Consider the following 21,680-nt stretch of genomic DNA (forward strand, 5'->3'; position numbering starts at 1 on the left):
GTCACAGAGGAGGCAAGATGGCGGCCGCGGTCTGGCGGTTGCTGTGAGGCTCCGACGCGGAGCCGCTGTGAGGCCTCAGGCCGCGGACTCCCGTAGGGAGAAGCCTTCACCGCTAACACCCGCCTCACCCACCGTGAAACAACACCATGTCGGCGGCCGAGGAGAGGGAGCCGCCGGCCTCGTCAGCAGCGGCCTCCGGCCCGGGCCCCGCTGACTCCCTGCACCACCACCCGGCGCCTCAGGACAGTCACCACCCGGAGCTGGAGGAGGGGCCGAGCTCCAAGAAACGGGCCCGACTCGAGGCGCCCGAGGGGGCGGCGGCCAAGGCCGGCAGCGAGAACAAGCTGGAGGAGAGGCTGTACTCGGTGCTGTGCTGCACCGTCTGCCTGGACCTGCCGAAGGCGTCAGTCTATCAGGTACTGGCGACCCCCAACACCCCCATCACCCCCTCCCCCCACCATCACCCCCTCCCCCCCACCATCACCCCCTCCCCCCCACCATCACCCCCTCCCCCCCACCATCACCCCCTCCCCCCCACCATCACCCCCTCCCCCCCACCATCACCCCCTCCCCCCCACCATCACCCCCTCCCCCCACCATCACCCCCACCCCCCACCATCACCCCTCCCCATCACCGCCCCATCACCCCACACCCCATCACCCCCCACCCCATCAACCCCCACACCCAACACCGCCCCATCACCCCCCACCCCCGCACCATCACCCCCAACACCCCCACACCATCACCCCCAACACCCCCCCCACCATCACCCCAACACCCCCCCACCATCACCCCTGTCCCCCACTGCCACCCACTCCCCCAATGCCCCCCACTCTCTCCCCCACTGCCCCCCACTCTCTCCCTTTGCCCCACCCACCCTGCCCCACTAATCCCCACTGCCCCCCACTAACCCCCCCGCCCCACACATCACTCCCTCGCCCCACGCACAACCCCTCACCCAACTCCCCCCTCCCGCCCCTCTCAGCCCACATTCCCTCCCCGTTCAGCCCACACCCCCCCCCCACAACTAAGCCACACTCCCCACACCCCCCCCCCAACTCAGCCCACACTCAGCCCACATTCCCTCCCACCCCCCCAGCCCAAACTTCCCCCTCCCTCGGTCCACACCCTGCCCCCTTAGCCCACACTGCCCCACCGAGCGCACACATCCCCCCCTCGCCCCACACTTCCCCCATACACTTACCCGTTCCATCGCTCCGCCACGTTCCGCGCCCCCACCCCCGTTTGGTCACGCCCTCCCATTCTGTCGCCCGTTCCGTTGCCCCCTCCCCATTTCATCCTCCCGATCCCCATCCTCTCTCCTGCTGCCCACCTTGATACCTGCCCCTATCTCTTGCCTTCCTCCCACAAAAAAACTACCCTGTAAAATCCCCTGCAGCCCTCTCTCCTTGGGATGAACTGTCCCCTTTGCAGTACTCAACCTGTCAAACTGCAGTAAATTCCCTTCTGTCGGTGCAGAAACCCAAACCTTCCTAAAGGTAAATCCCACATTACATAGACCCATTGTATCCCATTATCGACATCAGACAGCAGCTAGCCGGGCTGGCACTCAGTTTCCTTACAGGTACTCACTCCATGTATTTTTTTCCAAAATGTTTAATATATTTGATATAAAATATTGTCATCAATGGAATTGCAACTCTTTACAGAGCACTGTTAAGATCCTCTGTTGTAACATGATGTATTGTGTTCCTGTGCTGTGTATATAGTGTTTGTGTGTGTGTGAGAAGTGGTTTATAAAAATAATTACAAAAGTTCACGTCTCAAATATGTCGCACCGACTAGTGGCTCTCTGTGTGCTGTCGAGAGATGATTGAATCTGGTTATTTCCTCTAGGGATGATCTTGCGTGTGGGAGTCTGGTCAGAAAAAGCATTGTTCTAAGCTTAAGGTCCTGCAGTTTTTAGTCAGTAAAACAGACGTAAAATAACATGTCAGTATATGGGATGGGGCTGAGCCTGGTGTAGCGCCTGAGGGAGTGTTCCCTTTTTAGAAGTCGCTGCAATCTGTTGCCCTAAACTGAGGCCAGGGTGAGGAGCAAGATGGCTGGCGTTTGTTTAATGCGGATTGCCTAATGCAAACATCCGGAAAGGTAGTTGTGACCCACTGACTGAACGTGTCATGTTACCAAACCTTCCTCTTAAATAATCCACTGATAAAAGGCCGATGAATGCTTTTAACCTGTGCCCACTTTTGTGGAATATTTCTCCAGACGATAACAGTAACAGTATCCGTGTCTGACACCTTGTGGATTATGAGTTCAGTTTGTCGTGCACCCCTTTGCACTATTCTCTCTCAAATGAAATGCCAGTTTCATCAGTGTTGGGTGAAGGCTGGTTGTTATCAGCACCACATTTATCTTGTGTAACTGGGTTTACATGTAAATTGTGTGCATGTGTTGCAGGTGATGGTCTCCATTTTGATCCCTGCTGTCTGTCTACCTGCACAGCCATAGCAGCACTGCATCAGATGGTCTGAATCTTTCAGTGCACTGTCATTACTGGTGTATTAACTCTTCATCACAGGCTATATGTTAACCCTCCTGAGGACTGCTGGAGCATTCCTTACCAATAGCTTCACACATGGCAAGTCCAGATGCACCATTTCCCCCCATAAATTACACAGTCAATCAATTTTACAATGTATACAACAATATATAAACAATATGCAATAATAATCCCTCAAAAAAATGTAGTCACTCAATCACGAGTTGTTTGGGTCCGGAATGAACTGCCTGAAAGGGTGGTGCAAGCAGAATCGATAATTACTTTCAAGAGAGAAGTGGATAGATATTTGGGGAGGACAAATTTGCAAGGCCGTGGAGAGAGCGTGGGGGAGTGGGATTAATTTAGACAGCTCTTTCATTGAGCCGGCACGGACACGATGGGCCGAACGGCTTCTGTGTTGTATGATTCGAATCTACGACTGATTGTGGGACGCTGCTGTGCTCAATTGGCTGCCACGTTTCGCCCACAAATACACAAGTCAATCCACTTTACAATATGTTCCGTAAAGCGCTTTGAGACGTCACGTCGATGGGATAAAGGTGCTGTATCAAATGCAAGGATTATTGTTATCATTGAATGTTTGTGTGTTTACACTTCTCGAATTCACTGCAATTAATCACCGGTCGCCCCAGAGCTTGTCAGCTACGCTGCTCACCCACTCCAGAGCCCGTGGTGAATGGCCACTCCAGAACCGTTGCCTGCCGTTCTGTCATTACTGGTGTATTAACTCTTCATCACAGACTATAGTGTTAACCCTCCCGAGGACTGCTTTCTAGGTTAGTGCAGCACTGGATCAATCATGAATGCTTGTAGATGCTTTTCCTTGTACTCACGGACTAGAAGTATGAATGAAACCTATTTTGAGATTGAGGTGAAATGGCAGCCAGTCCAGTCCGTCAGCACAAAGCTCTTGTGGAGCTCCCACGAGGTCACAGGTTTAAATGTTGGCCTGAATGAGCTCGGTGCAGGCAGTCAGCAGATCACCCATCCAGTTTCCCTCTCCCCTGACACAGCTCGTGTGCCTAATCAATGTCTGTGTATCGCACTCAGTCTCCAGGCTTGTCTCATCCACAGAACACACAGTCAATCCACCGTACAGTGTATTCTGTAAAGCGCTTTGAGACATCTCAACGACGTGATTTGCCTCAAATCAAATGCAAGGATTATTATTATTAAGGGGGAAAACATTGTAATATATGCTGGAGGAGAAGCAAGACTGCTGATCTGTGCTGCTGTATTTGCCTTTCTCTGCCCTCCCATTTTGGCCCGGCTGCCGGCAGTGGCGTAAGCCTTGCCGGCTATGTTCTGCCTGGGGTGGGGCTGGAGTAGTTTGTAAAATGTGTGTCCTTCAATACAATAGAGGGGTCATTTACTTCTTAAGAGTTTGGCGGGTGGAGTGCTGGTGTAAATGCCAGTGAGCTCAGAGTAAAGCTGGGGTTTGTGTTGTGCTAACGATAGCACAGCCCCGAGGTGCACTGTTACAGCAGCCTATGAACTTTGCGTAGACTAAAAACTAAACGCAGTCATTTTGCAGTTGTTTTTCCAGAAAGTGGCAAATATTCTTGTATTTCCGCCTGTCTGTCATTCTCTCTGTTGTTAACTCCCAGGATCAGTGACTATTTGTCTGCTTTACATACTGCCTCCTCTTCTCCTCCACCCCACCCCACTCCCATTTCTACAGGGCTTATTCAAGGTGTCTCCAGTTAACCCCTTCACTCCCTATCTGTGTCCGCCTTGACTCATCTTTGACCGAACTTTCATATTTCATTCCCTCCCTCCCTCTGTTTTGTCCTTTATCAGAGAGAAGAGCAAAGGGATGGTGAAGCAAGGTCTTTCATTTAGAGCATCTGCCACGTGGAAATGTATTGCTTTGCTGTAATCATGGTCAAGTGTAGTGACTATTTTTGTAGGCTGCCATTCAGTGGGTATTTTGCACACAACAAGGTCTTACACAGATGCACACACACCCCATGAGTGATTTAATCTGGAGGATTGCCAGCTAGGACACCGGGGGAAATTTCCTTCTATTTCCAATAGTGTCTCAGGATCTTTGACATCCACCTGAACAGGCCGAAAGGATGTCAGTTTGACATCTTATTTGATAAGCAGTTCCCAAATGAAGACATTTTTCTAAAGTCCTCACAATCTAAGTTTTTGGCAGGGGTCTTAATAATAATCCTTGCATTTGATATAGCGCCTTATTATGTCTTCAAAATGTCTCAAAGCGCTTCACATAATATACTGTAAAGTGAATTGACTGTATTTGTGGGCAAAATACCGCAGCCGATTGCGTACATCAGTGTCCTACAAAGAACATTTTTTTTAAGGGATTATCATCCCCGGAAAAGCAATTTTCTGATCAACTAACAATTGGGTTCCTACTGACTCCTAAGTAAACAAAGGCGTGTGGAGTAAGGAAACTTGCCCAACATTTCGCCCTGCCGGGAATCAACTCAGGTCTTCTCCCTTGCTGAGTGCATCTTGACTGTTGTATCAGTAAGTAGGAACCTGGTTGTTAGTTGATTGGCAGAAAGCTTTCCGAGGGGTAATAATCTTTCAAATAATCCATGAGTGTTTGTGGGACACTGCATGGTAAACAGCCAGTAACGTAGTGGTTAGCACACTCGCCTTGTGTGTGAGAGGACCTGGGCGGGGTGAAACCTTAGGCAAGTTCCCTTACTCCACATGCCTCTGTTTACCTGCGTGTGGAAGCACAGATAGAAAAAGCAGTGTATGGAACATGCCCTTGGAGGTCCCATGTTCCAGCAGTAGCAGGTCTGGGCTGAGCCGGTTGCTGTGTGGATGGCTGGCCAGAGTGCTGTCTGCTTGTCACTATTTTCAGAAGCGTTGGAATGTCACAGACACCCTGAGAATGGCCGCAGTGGCCATCTTGTGACATCTCGTAACTTGGAGGCCTCTGGAGGGAGACAAGCGTGGTTAGGCAAAGGGCGTGAGGAGGGGCAAAGAAGCTATGATGGAAATTATAATGTGGGAAGAGGCTGTTCGGCCTAGTGAGCCTGTGTTACTGTTAAAAGTGAGAGGACCCAGGTTCGATTCCTGGGCAGGGTGAAACCTTAGGCAAGTTTCCTTACTCCGCACACCTCTATTTACCTAGCAGTAATCATAGAATCATATAGCACAAAAAGAGGCCATTCGGCCCATCAAGTCTGTGCGGCTCTTTGAATAGAGCAATTAATGTCAATCCCACTCCCGGCCCTTTCCCCATAACCCGCAAACCCGTCCTCCTCAAATACCCGTCCACCGCGTTTTTAAAAGTAGTTATCGAATCGGCCTCGACCGCCCTTTCAGGCGATGCCTTCCAGATTCGAACAACGCGCTGCGTGAAAACATGTCTTCTCCCCTCCCCTCGGCTTCTTTTAGAGACTATTTTGAATCTGTGACCTCGAGTCACCGACACTCCCACCAGTGGGAACAGTTTTTCCCTCTCTAACCTATCAAATCCCCTCATGATTTTGAAGACCTCTATCAGGTCCTCGTAACCTTCTCTGCTCCAATGAGAATAATCCTAACCTCTCTATCCTTTCCTCATCATCACGGTCCCTCATTCCTGGTACCATCCTCGTAAATCTCCTCTGTACCCTTTCCAATGCCTTAACGTCCTTCCTATAGTGCGGTGCCCAGAACTGGGGCAGTATTCTAACTGAGGCCTAACCAGTGTTTATATGGGTTAATCATAACCTCCTGACTCTTGTACTCTATGCCCCTATTTATAAAGCCCAGTGTCCCATATGCCCTTTTTACAGCTGTATCTCCCTGTCCTGCCACCTTCAAGGATTCATTTACCTGCCCCCCCAGGTCTCTCTGTTCCTTCACCCCCTTAAGATTGTATTACCAGACTATATTGCTTCCCCTCATTCTTTCTACCAAAATGCATTACTTCACATTTCTCCACATTGAAACTCATCTGCCATGTGTCGCCCATTGTACCATCTGTCTATGTCTTCCTGCAGTCGCTCCTGTCCTTCTCACTGTTTACCCCCTCCCTAACTTTGTGTCGTCCGCAAACTTGGAAATGGTGCTCCCTATACCCAAGTCCAGATCATTTATGTATATTAAGAAGAGCAGTGGTCCTAATACCGATCCCTGGGGGACACCACTGTACACTTCCCTCCAGTCAGAAAAGCAGCCGTTCACCACAACTCTCTGCTTTCTGTCTCCCAGTGAGTTCTGGATCCGCTGCCACTGTCCCTTTTATACCGTGGACTTCTATCTTTCTTACAAGTCTTTCATGTGGCACTTTGTCAAATGGCTTTTGAAAGTCCATATAAACTACACCAACTGCAGTACCTTTATCCCCTCTCCGTTACCTCATCGAAAAATAGTTAGTGAATATCCCAAAATGCTGACTCTTGGGCCTTCAGCCTCTTTGCCTTCAGCCAATATGGAACCTCGGCATCCTGTTCGACCCTCAACTGTCCTTCATCCCCACATCTGTGCCATGACCCATTCTGACACCCACCCCACCCCCCCACAACATTGCCCGGCTCCGCCTCTCTCTCTCACCCCAGGCCTCATGCCCTACATTAGCTGACATTGGTCCAAGGAGTGCGGGGGAGAGACTTACTGTGACTCAGTCCTGGCCACAGAGGGCCAAACATCAGCCAGGATACTGCTCCGGTTGTGCTCAAGTGGATATCTGGTCAGCGCTGGATTAAACTTTGTCGCAAGGGACAATTAACTGCTGACATTCCCTGCCCTTTTCACATCACCGGGGTAGTCATGGGCCCAGCATGAGTCACCAGCTTTATGGTTAAAACTCGTGATTGTGAGCAGAACTGGGATCTCAGGCTGACTCATACCTTGGTTTGAATTTCACTCCCAATCCCTGGATAGCATTACCAGCTCCTCATCTCTCCTGTCAGGTCTTGGCTAACACTATCGTCACTGATCTGTGATTCTAGGTGAGCCGAGCGACACATGATAGTAGTTGGAGCACCGACACGTGAAACTGGAGAGGGAGCGAAGGGCTGTGACTGTCAATTGTAAGGAATCCTGTACGTTCTGGGTTAGAAGCATGTGATGTTTGTAGTGAGGGAAGGAACTGGGTGTGCAATGTGTGCTGTGAGGGTGAATGGAAGGCTGTGAGCGAAAGTAGTATTAACAGTGTGAGAGCACTCCGCAGCCAGCAGCTGTGTGAGAGAGGAGCTCGCCAACCAGGCACAGAGATCAGGGAAGGGAAGGGGAGTTGGGGGGAGAGCTCTCTCTGACCTGCTGTTCCAGAGAAGGTGACGGGAACAGAAGCTGCTCTTGAATTCACTCTTGCATGTCGTGTGGTTTAATCAGCTATTTATATCGGGAGTTATTATACAGCGCTTCAGTTGGGAGACCTTCAACTTTTATCCTGGCTTAGCTGTATGTCAGAGGGCAGGTTAAATAGAGTATTGTTATAATAAATGTTTTTATTTTGTTATATTTAATCCTGCCAAATCAGGGGATGTAACCTGACCATCAGAAGGTTGTGGGTTCTGGACGTGAACTCACATGGTCCAAGCTTACACTCCAATGCAGTGCTGAGGGAGTGTTGCATTATTGTAGATGCTATCCTTCAGATGAGACTGATGTACTCTCTGCCTGTTTCGAGTTAGATGATAAAGATCCTCTGTTGCATTAGTCGAATAGAGATGGAAGTTATTTTCAATCCCCAAATAAAATTGGTCACTGTTTCCATGGCTTTTTGTGGGGCACTGCTGTGCACAACCGGCAGCCAGACTTGCTCACAAAACTACAGTCCCTGCACTTTACAATTGATGATGTTTTGATTAATATTATTATTCTCTACTGTCTTGTCAGCTCTTTGGCTTAGCTGATGATTGAGGCATGGAGACAGGTTGGTGGGAGGGAGAGGTGAGTTGAGAGATGAGTTGCCATTTTCCTGTGGTACGCCCTGTGACTGTTGCTCAAGGTTAAACCGGTTGGAATCTGGCCAACAGTTGATCCTGGAAGGAATGTCTGTTTGATGGAGCCGGATGGTGTCCTCGTGATGTTGCAAAACAAAGTATTCTTCTTCAGAAGAAGAAGTCCGTGGGTAGTTGTAAGCCGACTTGGTGCCCACTTGAATACTAACTGAGCTGCACTGGACTGGAGATCCCAGCGTTCCTGTAGTGTAGTGGATACAGCACTCGCCTCACAAGCGAGAGGACCAGGTTCGATTCCCGGATAGGGTTAAACCTTAGGCAAATTTCCTTCCTCTACACGAATGTTTACTTAGTAGTAAGTAGAAACCCAGTTGTTAGTCGATTGGCGGATTCCTTTCTATATATTTGGTCGCTCAATCCACGACTGTTTGTTGGACGCTGCTGTGCGCAATCTGCCATGTTTCGCCCACAAAATATACAGTCAATTCACTTTACCGTGTATCCTGTGAAACGCTTTGAGACGGCTCAACGATGTGATAAGGCACTATATCAAATGCAAAGATTTTGTTATTATTAATTCCTGCCACACCCACTGAAACCACAGTACGCACTGACACACAGACATGGACATTCCCACGTGTGGGATATACGTACGTGGTACTCTGTCTGGTGCGGATGCTCTTTAAGAATGGTGATTGGTTCCCATATATGTCAGGCACTCACCTGACCAAAACAAACACTAAAATCTTCGCAGATATCGCTACGGTACATAATAATAAATGATTTGTCTCTGAAAATTCTCTTTCAATTGTGTACTACACCTCAGTGTTGACCTTTTTTTTTTATCCTCTCACAGGTTCAGTTGTCTATCTCTCCTGTCAATATTCGAATGTGTTAATAAACATCTCCTTTTACCAATTGTTCCGTGTGCCTGTGGTTTGTTCTTTAAAATGTCTTCAGCAATTCGGATGTAGGGGCCAGCATACCTTTTATTGCCTGTTATTCAGAAGCTGTCTGTTACCGTTGACCCCTCTCTTGAACCCCTGTGTACACTCCTGTCAGGCCAGGTTTTGGGAATGTGTGGCTGTTTTGAAGCTGATCTGCCTCCCATATTCTCACCCCCACTAAACTCCGTACTCCCATCGCACAAATCTTCTCCGGGCTGCACTGGCTCCTTATCACAGAACAGATCGATTTCAAGATCCTTTCTCTCGTCTACAAATCCCTTCGCGCCCTGGCACCTCCTGACCGAATAATTTAGTCATTCAATCCATATTCAAAACAGCACATGACCTTAAAATAGCAATTCCCTTAGCCATATATTTAGACCCTTTATTTGGAACTACTGTATTTGCACTTTCTGGGGGTAATAATCCCTCAAAAAAAAAACATTTGGTCATTCAATCCACCAACTGTTTGTGGGACACTGCTGTGTACAATTGGCTGCCACGTTTGGCCACAAAATACAGTCACTACATTTCACAGTATATTTTGTGAAACGCTTTGAGACGTCTCGAAGATGTGATAATGCGCTACATCAAATACAAGGATTATTATTATTATAGAGTGAATTGACTGTATTTTGTGGGCGAAATGCAGCAGCCAATTGCGCACAGCAGTATCCCCAAACAATCGTGGCCAATTTTCTTTGGAGGGGAGGGGAGGGTTTCGAAAACATTGACTTGATGTTTCTTTCCATTTAATACAGGAATAGTATATCCCAGCAAAAACACGGGCTGTTCAGCCTTTCAAGTCTGCGCTGTTATTTATCTCTATACAATCCCCACTCTCTACTGCAATATCCCTCTTCTTCAGCCTCCATGACTAATGGTGTCATCCCACCACTCTGTAAAGCTGTAAAGTCACATAAAAACAACAACTTGCATTTACACAGCGCCCTTCAAGTGGAGTATTGACTTAGAGCGCTTGACAGTGGCGGAGTCTGACCCCGAGCCGGGGGGAGAGGGAGGGGGCAAGGTGGAGGGATTGAGGGAGAGAATGTGAATTCTGTACATTTTATGCAAGATTGTAATGTGCCAGAAACGGCACTGAGGCTTGTATCTATAAAGATTGTATCTATAAGCATCTCTATACTGTATGTACATAAAAATAATAATAATTTGGTCACTCGATCCATGATTATTTGTGGGACACTGCTGGGCTCATTTGGGTGCTGCGTTTTGCCCACAGAATTATATTATAAGATGTCTGTCTTTACCATTGCCGTGTTTCCCAAACATCTTGTATAAAAAACAATAAAGATCTTGCGTTTGTTTTGTGTGAGTGTTTTATGGAAAAATGGTTACTAATCCAGTTGGATTCATCATCAGTACAACTTATTGCATTAAAATAATGTTCTCATTGGGTACCTCGTGGGGTCCAGTAGTGGTTAGTGCGATCGCTTCAAGCGAGATGATCTGGGTTTGATTCCCGGGCAGGAGGAGGGCGAAACCTTAAGAAAGTTTCCTTACTCCACACACACGCCTCTGTTTATCATAGAACTTACCTAGCAGTAAATGGAACCCAGTTGTTACTCGATTGGTGGATCGCTTTCCAGGAGTAATAATCCCTACAAACAAACCAAAAAATCACTCAATCCACAACTGTTTGTTGGACAGTAAAATATTAAACAAAAGAGGATCCAAAACAGACACTTGTGGAATTCCATTGGTAAAATTTTCCCAGTCTGATGACGTTCCCTATAGCACTGCCCTCTGGGTTCTTCCAGTCAACAAGTTGGCATTTGTAGGAACACTCTTGTGCCATCTTGGTCCACTTCACTTTTGTACCAAACAGTAACAGCTAATCTTGTGAGGTTTGGCCACAGAAGACTATTGTGGTCCACCTGGCCCATCCCAAGACCTGTATTAATAATAATTTTGCATTTGATATAAAACCTTATCACGTCCCTCGGTCGTCTCAAAGGACTTCCAAGAATATCCAAGAATGTAAAGTGTAGTGACTGTGTGTTTTGTGGGTGAAACGTGGCATCCAATTGTGCCAATTTGGTCACTCAATCCAAACAGTTGTGAATCGAGTGATCGGATTATTAATTTTTTTGAAGGTATTATTACCCCTGGAAAGCGATTCGCCAATCAACTAACAACCAGGTTCCTACTTACTGCTAAGTAAACCGAGGCATGTGGAGTGAGGACACTTGCTTAGGGTTTCGCCCTGCCCGGGAATCGAACCCAGATCGTTTGCTGGCGAGGCGAGTGCTCTAACCACGACTCACTAGGACTCTGAGCTTATTTGGGTAGAGAATAAATTGAGCTGAACATTGCCTGGTACTGAAAGAAAGGTTAGACAGTGGCAGGTGATGAGGTGTCATTAATAGTGAGTGATCTGGAGCGTCCTATACTCGCTCTCCTGTCACTTAACAAGTGAAGGGCCGCTGCTAATCAACTTGTTTAAAGATTGGAGTGAGCTTTTCCATTGTCCTCAGCTGCTGTGTCTGCCTGAGCTGCTCTGCCTCCAGGAGAGTGGATGTGGGTGATATTGACCCCAGTGATCTGAGGGGATGGGATGTTCTCAAATCCCAATGAATCTCATGTTGGGATCTCCAGAGGGCTCTGATCCTATTGAGTGAGTGTCAATTGAGTGGGCAGTACAGTATACAAGTGGAAAAGTCTGACATAATAATCCTTGCATTTGATATAGCGCCTTACCACGTCTTCTAGACATCTCAAAGCGCTTCACAGAATATACTGTAAAGTGAATTGTATATTTTGTGGGCAAAACACGGCAGCCAATTGCGCACAAACAGTCGTGGACTGAGTGACCAATTTATTTTTAATTTTGAAGAATTATTACTCCTGGAAAAGTGATCCGCCAATTGACTAACAACCGGATTCCTCCTCCCTGCGAGGTAACACATTCCTAGCTGTGTGCAGGAAGCTATCTGCACAGTGATCTGCATTATCCTATTGTCAAAAACAATAAACCTTTAACTATTTAAATGTACTCGCCATTCCGTTATTATGACCTATTCTGAATTCTGCGATATTTCCTGGTAACAATTTCTAACTGCACCTTTAGCCACCTCTCTTCTGAGCTCCCACCGTCACCCGGCTCCACTGGCTCCCCATCCCCAAGAGGATAGAGTTCAAAATCCTCGAACTCACCTTCAAAGCCCTCCACGGCCTCGCTCCTCCCTACCTCCGTGACCTGCTAACCCCATACCAGCCTGTCCGCTCTCACCGCCTTGCAAAAGGATTCTGGCCTCCTGCTCCACCCCACCCCACCCCCTCCCTTGCCTTGTTCAATACCCATCTCAAAACCCTCCTCTTTGATCATGCCTTTGGCCACCTTCCTACCACCACCCTCCCTACCCTCCACCCCTCCTGATCCCAACCCCCTTCTTGGGTCCAAATCCCTGACTGTCCAATGCTTTGGGATGTCCTCCTGACGTGAAAGGCTAAGCTGAGGTCCTGTGTACCAGTTTGGGTGGATGTTAAAGATCCCATGGCACTATTAGTAAAAGAAAGGAAGTTTCTGCCAGCGTACCTGCCAACAATCCCCCAGACACAATTGGTCATTCACTTGTTGGACATTGCTGTGCGCAATTTGGCTGCCGTGTTTGCCCACCAGATGCAGTCACCACATTTTGAGTGATTCCTGCGAAACAATGTGAAATGTTTCGATGACATGATAAGGCACTGTATCAAATCAAGGATTATTATTATTATATTCAATCCATCGTGTCTGTGATCACTCCCCCCCCCCCCCCCCCCCGGAGCTCTCTACGCTAACCTCATTCCCTGCTCTCTCTCTCTCCCCATCGTGTCTGTGCTGGGGCTCACTCCCCCACTGGAGCTCTCTACCCCATTCCCTGCTCTCTCTCTCTCTCTCTCTCCTTCCCCCCATCGTGTCTGTGCTGGGGGTCGCTCCCCCACTGGACTCTCTACTCTAACCCCATTCCCTGCTCTCTCTCTCTCCCCATCATGTCTGTGCTGGGGGTCGCTCCCCCACTGGAGCTCTCTACTCTAACCCCATTCCCTGCTCTCTCTCTCTCCCCATGGTGTCTGTGCTGGGGGTCACTCCCCCACTGGAGCTCTCTACTCCAACCCCATTCCCTGCTCTCTTTCTCTCTCTCCCCATGTTGTCTGTGCTGGGGCTCGCTCCCCCACTTGAGCTCTCTACTCCAACCCCATTCCCTGCTCTCTCTCTTTCTCTCTCTCTCTCTCTCTCTCCCCATGGTGTCTGTGCTGGGGCTCGCTCCCCCACTGGAGCTCTCTACTCCAACCTCATTCCCTGCTCTCTCTCTCTCCCCATCGTGTCTGTGCTGGGGCTCACTCCCCCACTGGAGCTCTCTACCCCATTCCCTGCTTTCTCTCTCTCTCTCCTTCCCCCTCATCGTGTCTGTGCTGGGGGTCGCTCCCCCACTGGAACTCTCTACTCTAACCTCATTCCCTGCTCTCTCTCTCTCCCCATCGTGTCTGTGCTGGGGCTCACTCCCCCACTGGAGCTCTCTACCCCATTCCCTGCTTTCTCTCTCTCTCTCCTTCCCCCTCATCGTGTCTGTGCTGGGGGTCGCTCCCCCACTGGAGCTCTACTCTAACCCCATTCCCTGCTCTCTCTCTCTCCCCATGGTGTCTGTGCTGGGGGTCACTCCCCCACTGGAGCTCTCTACTCCAACCCCATTCCCTGCTCTCTTTCTCTCTCTCCCCATGTTGTCTGTGCTGGGGCTCGCTCCCCCACTTGAGCTCTCTACTCCAACCCCATTCCCTGCTCTCTCTCTTTCTCTCTCTCTCTCTCTCTCCCCATGGTGTCTGTGCTGGGGCTCGCTCCCCCACTGGAGCTCTCTACTCCAACCCCATTCCCTGCTCTCTCTCTCTCTCTCTCTCTCTCCCCATGGTGTCTGTGCTGGGGCTCGCTCCCCCACTGGAGCTCTCTACTCCAACCCCATTCCTTGCTCTCTTTCTCTCTCTCCCCATGGTGTCTGTGCTGGGGCTCGCTCCCCCACTGGAGCTCTCTACTCCAACCCCATTCCCTGCTCTCTCTCTTTCTCTCTCTCTCTCTCTCCCCATGGTGTCTGTGCTGGGGCTCGCTCCCCCACTGGCGCTCTCTACTCTTAACCCCATTCCCTGCTCTCTCTCTCTCTCTCTCCTTCTCCCCATCGTGTCTATGCTGATTCATGTAGTATACACTACTCATCACTGGTACCATCCTAGTGCAGTCCTGTAGTGTAGTGGTTAGAGCACTCGCCTCACAAGCGAGAGGTTCCTGGTTCGATTCCCAGGCGAGGAAAAACCTTAGACAAGTTTCCTTATTGCACACACCTCTCTTTACCTTACAGCGAGGAGGAACCTAGTTGTTAGTTGTTTGGGATCGCTTTCCGGGGGTAATAATCTCTTAAAAAAAATAATGTGGTCACTCAATCCATGACTACTTGTGGGACGCTGCTGTGTGCAATTGCCTGTCTCGTTTCGCCCACAAAAAACACAGTTGATGCACTTTATGGTATATCCTGTGAAGCGCTTTGAGACGTCTCAATGACGTGATAAGGCACTATATCAAATGCAAGGATTATTTGACGAAGGTTCTGACGGAGGGTCGTGGACCTGAAATGTTGACTCACTTTCCTTTCTCCATAGATGCTGCCTGACCTGCTGAGTGTTCCCAGCGACCTCTGTTTTTGTTTCATATTTCCAGCACCTGCAGTATTTTATATTTTGCAAGGATTATTAGTATTATTAATGATTCCCCACTAAATGTCTTTGGCTTTCATATGATGAGGTGCCCTTAAGTGTGTTTTTTTACCAAGACTGTAAAATTGTAAAACAAAGCTACTTTGTTCTGATAATATATTCCAAGTCATATCAGAGTGGTGTAGTGAATTTAAGGCTGTAATTCAATCTATTGCCTGGAATGCAGAAGTGATTAGATGACATGAGGTGTCAGCATTTAAAACTCAAGCCAACTGGCTCTTTGCAAATCAGTCTTGAGTAATGCAAACGAAGAAAAACATTTGTCAGCGCTCCTCGCAGGTCATATTTAAAACACAGTTTGTATTTTCTGAGTGACCTTAAAATATCAATTCCCTTAGCCATATAGCTAGACCCTTAATTTAGAACTATTGTATTTTCGCTTTCTGGGGAAATATTCCCTCAAAAAAAATGTGGTCACTCAATCGACGACTGTTTGTGGGACGCTGCTGTGCCCAATTGGCTGCCGCATTTCGCTCGCAAAATGTACAGACATTTCACTTTAGAGTATATTCTGTGAAGCACTTTGAGACTTCTCAATGACGTGATAAGGTGCTATATAAAATGCAAGGATTATTATTATTTTATTATTATGAAGGGTTTCTAAAAGGACCTGGACAGATTCCTAGAAATTAAAAGAGTTCAGCTCTCCAAGATGCCATCCAGTGTGAAGGGAACTATATAAATGCAAGTTGTTGTTGTTCAGGTTATTAGTATCAAAATAATCTTTTGGGGAGTTAGATGGGTTGTGAGATGGTGCAGTGGTACTCAGGCTGAGCTAAATGATCTGTGTATTAGTACAAAGGCTGAGCTAAATGGTCTGCGTATTAGTACACACTGAGCTAAACGGTCTGTGTATCAGTACACAGGTTGTGTGAATTGGACGCTGGATTGGGGCCCGGGCTGAGCTAAATGGATAATGGTAATGATGTGCCAACTGGCTGAGGGTATTGACATCCTTAGGGACAACTTCCTGTAATGCCTGATACAAAGCTGCTCTGTCCAACACGACAGCTACACCAGCGCTGACAGTCTAGGTTTGGATGGTATAGTGATTGCTGGCACAGCCATCAGCTTCACCATGAGGTCTCTCCCCAGCTGAACTCGAACTTCTAGCAGAGTCCCAATGTTTCTTCACCTAGAACTGAAAGGCCCATCTCTGTGCTAAAGAGATTCCTGTAAGGAAGGCTGCCAGGGCCTCAGGGTCATCTTCACATATAATTCATGTTAACATTACCCACCATCGATAATAACAATAATCCTTGTTACCGTTTTGTAATAATAATAATCCTGGCATTTGATACGGCGCCTTATCACGTCGTCGAGACGTCTCAAAGCGCTTCACAGGATATATTGTAATGTGAATCGACTGTATAATTTGTGGGTGAAACGCAGCAGCCAATTGCGCACAGCAGCGTCCCACACACCGTCGGATTGAGTGACCAAATTTTTATTTTATTTTGAAGGGATTTATTACCCCCGGAAAGTGATCCACCAATCGACTAACAACCGGGTTCCTACTTACCGCTAGGGAAACCGGGGCGTGTGTGGAGTAAGGAAACACAACATTTTGCCCTGCTGGGACCCAGGTTCTCTCGCTTGCGAGGCGAGTGCTCTAATTCCATAAGGTGCTATATCAAATGCAAGGATTATTATTATTTTTATCTCATCTGAAAGATGGCAACTCTGCCAATGCAGTGCTCTCCCGAGTACTGCCTGGAGGGTTAACCCAAACAGTGAACTCAAAGTCCTGACATGGGACTGAAACTCACAGCCACCACGACTTTCCTCTTGTTCTTTCAAAAGTCCAGAGCTGTTGACTGTACCCTCTCCTGCCTGACTGTGGTGATCATTTCTCTGCAGTGTCACTCCTTCTCCTATCATAGTGCCCCAGAGCTGTGGAACTCCATATTCCTCTCACTCTGTCCTTCCTCATAGTTCTCTGGACTTCTGTGTAGTGATCAATAATAATGATAATAATAATCCTTGCATTTGATATAGCGCCTTATCACATCTTCTCCACATCTCAAAGCGCTTCACAGAATATTCTGTAAAGTGAATTAACTGTATATTTTGTGGTATAAACGTGGCAGCCAATTGCGCACAGCAGCGTCCCACAAACAGTCATGGATTGAAGTGACCAAATTATTACTGTTTTTTTCTTGAAGGATTATTATCAGGTGTGTGGAGTAAGAAAAATTGCCCAAGGTTTTGCCCTGCCTGGAATCAAACCCAGGTCTCTCGCTTGCGAGGCGAATGCTCTAATCACTGAGCTGCAGGACTCCTTAACAACGTAATCCTGTTTTCTCTGCTTTTTCAACTTGAAAGCGCAATCTCTATCATAGGTCTCCGCCATTTGCCTGACCTCAATACAAACTGTTCAATTCACAAATGCCCACTTTCTCCAGCCAAATGGACTGGCTTGTGCATTGCCCACCTCATATCTCTGGGTGCCATTGCCCAACTCGTATTGCCGTCTCACATTGCCCGCAGGTCTCATTGTCTGGTTGGTATTGCCAGCTTGTCAGATCTGTATTGCCAACCTTGCATTGCCTGCATTGCTTTCCTTGTTTACTGTCTTGCATTGCCAGGTGACATTGCCTGCTTCCTATTGTCCAGTTATTGCCTGGCATGCCTTGCCCTGCTTACATGGCCCACCTCATGTTGCCCGGTTCACTCCTATTCCCTGTTCACATTGCCGGCTTTATTGCCCTATTCTCATTATCCAGCTTGAGTGACCACTTTGGTGGCTGTGGTAAAGAAGCAGCCTCCCTCTCTACCATCCAGAGGCTGCAGTGGGTGCCTCTCTGCCCAATTGGAGTCACCAACGAGTTGGTTGACTCACCAACAATCTCTTACCTTCCCCTGAGACCATTGAAAAGATGTGGGTGAAAGCGGCGGCTTGCTCCTCTTTTGTGAGTCTTTTCTTTGACTGGATTCCCCCGACCTCTCCACAGAGCCAGATCACACACAGGAACAGGTACAGTAATGAAGCAGGCACCGCACCTTAGGAAAGATGTCAAGGCCTTGGAGAAGGCGTAGAGGAGATTTACCAGGATGGTACCAGGGATGAGGGACTTCAATTATGTGGAGAGACTAGAGAGGCCGTCATTGTTCTCCTTATTAGCAGAGAAGGTTAAGATGAGATTTAATAAAGATGTTCAAAATGATGAGGGGATTCGATAGAGTAAATAGGGAGAAACTGTTTCCTCTGGTGGGTGGGTCGGTAACCAGAGGACACAGGTTTAAGATTATTGCCAAGAAACCAGAGGGGAGATGAGGAGAATTTTTTTTTACCCAGAGAGTTGGTTACGGTCTGGAATGCACTGCCTGAAAGGATGGTTGAATCAGATTTGATTGAAGCTTTCAAAAGGGAATTGAAAAGGAAACATTTGCAGGGTTATGGGGTAGAGCAGGGAGTGAGATTAGTTGGGGTAAGAGCGGGGAGTGAGACTAGTTGGTAGCTCTTTCAAAGAACCATCACAGACACAATGGGCCGAATGGCCTCCTTCTATGCTATAATATTCAATGATTCCTCGATAGGGTTTGAACAATTAATTCTTGAGCGACAAGAACTGAGGTACTGAGGTAGTTGAGTATTGAGCTACACCTGAGGTAGGATTCCTTTGTGTAAGGCTTAGAGAGAAATTAAATAGCCTGGTGATGCCTGGAGTTACAGTATAATTGGTGGGAGAGTTGGCTAGAGAAGACCTTAGGATTTCCAAGCTTCCTGAAAGCACTGGAAAAGTTAAACATTTCATTGGTCACCTATCCCCTGCTAGTCTCTCAAAGACGTTTCTCTTTTCATTGTAAGGTGCAGATATGTACAGTATTCATGTCAGGAAGTAGAATCAGTGAGTAAATCAGTTGTTGGGATGGAATGTATCAAAAGATCAATAACAACTAAAATAGTGGGGTAATAGTGCCACTGTATAGATCATTGGTGAGACTGTACTTAGAGACTGTGTACAGTTCTGGTCACCACAGTACAAAAAGGATATTGGAGAAATCGAGAAGATACAGAGGGCAATCAAAAAGATTTGAGGGAATTGAAGGACTGGACTGTGAGGAGCGACTGAGTAAATTGGACAACAACAACAACAAAATTACATTTGTAAAGCGCCTTTTACGTTGGGAGGATGTTCCAAGTCGCTGAACAGTCAGGGATCAGTTGGGGTTCACCCTGGAAACGAGAAGAGTGAGAGCCGACATGATTGCTGTCTAAGGTTCTAAAGGGGCCAAACAATCTGGATCATGATGGGCTGCTTCAACGTGTCCAGAATAGTAAACCAGAGGCCACGCCCTGCGATTGAAGGGCATAAATACAGAACAAGTCCACCAAACACCATTTCAGTGAGCGGATAGTGACCGTGTGGAACAGACTCCCCGGGGAGACGGTGAAGCAGGAAATGTTGATACTTTCAAACGCAGATTAGACAGTTTTCTTTTAGGGAATAATATGATGGGATACAGCGCACAGGGAGATGGGGACATATGTACATGTGACCACCAGGGAGGTGGAAGGCCAACCGGATGGACCTTGGCTGTTTTTTGTCGAGCAGTTCTTATGTTATAATTGATATACTGGAGGACTTGGGTTCAATTCCCGGGCGAGTTGAAACCTTAGGCAAGTTTCCTCACTCCTCACACTTCGTTTACAATAAATAGTAACCCAGTTGTTAGTCGGTTGGTGGATCACTTTCCAGGGGTAACAATCCCTAAAAGAAATGTGGGCACTCAATCCACGATTGTTTGTGGGACACTGCTGTGTGCAATTGGCTGCCGCATTTTGCCGCCAAAATGAACCTTTATATAAAACACTGGTGAGGCCTCAGCGAGAGACTGTGTTCAGTTCTGGGCCCCACACTGTAGGAAGGATGTCAAGGCATTGGAGAGGGTGCGAAGGAGATTGACCAGAATGGTACCAGGAATGAGGGACCTCAGTTATCAGGAGAGGTAGAGAAGCTCGGATTATTCTCCTCGGAGCAGAGAAGGTTAAGAGGAGGGGATTCGATAGGGTGAACGAGGAGAAATTATTCCCACTGGCGGTGGGTCGGTAACCCGAGGACACCCATTTAAAATAGCTGTTATAAGAAACAGAGGGGCGGGGAGGAGAAATGTGTTCACACAGCGAGTTGTTGGGGTCTGGAATGCATTGCCTGAAAGGCCGGTGGGAACCGATTCCATAACAACTTTTAAGAGAGAAGTAGATAATTATTTGGGGAGTACAAGCTTGCAGCTCTATGGGGAGAGAGCGGGGGAGTGGGGTTGATCAGGGCTATGGGGAGAGAGCGGGGGAGTGGGGTTGATCAGGGCTATGGGGAGAGAGCGGGGGAGTGGGGTTAATCAGGGCTATGGGGAGAGAGCGGGGGAGTGGGGTTGATCAGGGCTATGGGGAGAGAACGGGGGAGTGTGGTTGATCAGGGCTATGGGGAGAGAGCGGGGGAGTGGGATTGATTTCGAAGCTCTTTTCAAAGAGTCAGCACAGACATGATGGACCGAATGGCCTCCTTCTGTGCTGTATAATTCTATGATTCTATGATATTCTGTGAAGCGGTTTGAGACGCCTCAACAAAGTGATAAGACTCTGTATCAAACACAAGGATTAATATTATCGATGGTGAGTAATGTTAACATGAATTATATGTGAAGATGACCCTGAGGCCCTGGCAGCCTTCCTTACAGGAATCTCTTTAGCACAGAGATGGGCCTTTCAGTTCTAAGTGGAAAAACTTTGGGACTCTGATAGAGGTTCGAGTTCAGTGGGAGAAGGGGTGGTGGGTGACGATTCCCATTGAGTGACTCTAGCACCCAACGCTCTTAGCGTAGCATAGATGTGTCTTTTTTTTGCCCAGCCGAGTGTCTAACACATGTGGAAACCCATCACCATGCTTCACAGCCTCCAAATAAAACTGAGATTTCTATACATCCCTGTAGAATCGCAAGCGAGAGATCTGGTTGGATTCCCAACTGGGCGAAACCATGGGCAAGTTTCCCTACTCCACACGCCTGAAGAAATCCCTTAAGAAAAAAATAATAATTTGGTCACTCAATCCACAACTGTTTGTGTGACGCTGCTGTGTGCAATTGGCTGCCGTGGTTTGCCCACAAAATATACAGTCAATTCACTTTACATTGTATTCTGTGAAGTGCTTTGTGACGTCTGGAAGATGTAAAAAGCACTATATCAAATGCAAGGATTATTATTATTATTATCCCACCTACACATGGTAATCCCAGAGATCGATTGTTGGAGTTGGAATGCGCCCTCTCTCCCTGGAGGGACTCATCCTGTTTACCTAATTCCAGAGGGTATTAGGTGCCGGTTGGCAAGGATCAAGGCTTGGGGACCCCAGAGTCTGCTTTGGAATAATGGCTGAGGTCTAACCAGTTAAAACCACATTGTTTGCCATTGTTATCGCTGTCTGGCAAGCTTTCCCGCTGCTTGTCCAGCGAGGACCACCCTCTCTGTAGATGTGTCTGGTTGCAGTGAAGTGATCTCAGTGGTGCTTCTGTCTCTTTAACTACTGATGACAATTTTTTATTTTGCTGATACTAATACTATAAAA

The 21,680-nt window shown here is 47.7% G+C and overlaps 1 protein-coding gene across 2 annotated transcripts in view; it reads left to right on the top strand.

The window, feature by feature from the left end:
- cyhr1 (cysteine/histidine-rich 1) overlaps positions 1-21,680 on the top strand; it is a 41,800-nt gene continuing 20,120 nt past the window's right edge. For both annotated transcript variants that reach the window (XM_042332110.1, XM_042332111.1), the window contains exon 1: positions 1-416. In XM_042332110.1, the coding sequence (XP_042188044.1) occupies positions 147-416 (270 nt within the window). In that variant the 5' untranslated portion in view covers positions 1-146. The remainder of the gene's footprint in view (positions 417-21,680) is intronic.

The sequence above is a fragment of the Callorhinchus milii genome, unplaced genomic scaffold, assembly GCF_018977255.1.
Source record: "Callorhinchus milii isolate IMCB2004 unplaced genomic scaffold, IMCB_Cmil_1.0 Scaffold2, whole genome shotgun sequence".
In the NCBI taxonomy this organism is placed as follows: domain Eukaryota; kingdom Metazoa; phylum Chordata; class Chondrichthyes; order Chimaeriformes; family Callorhinchidae; genus Callorhinchus; species Callorhinchus milii.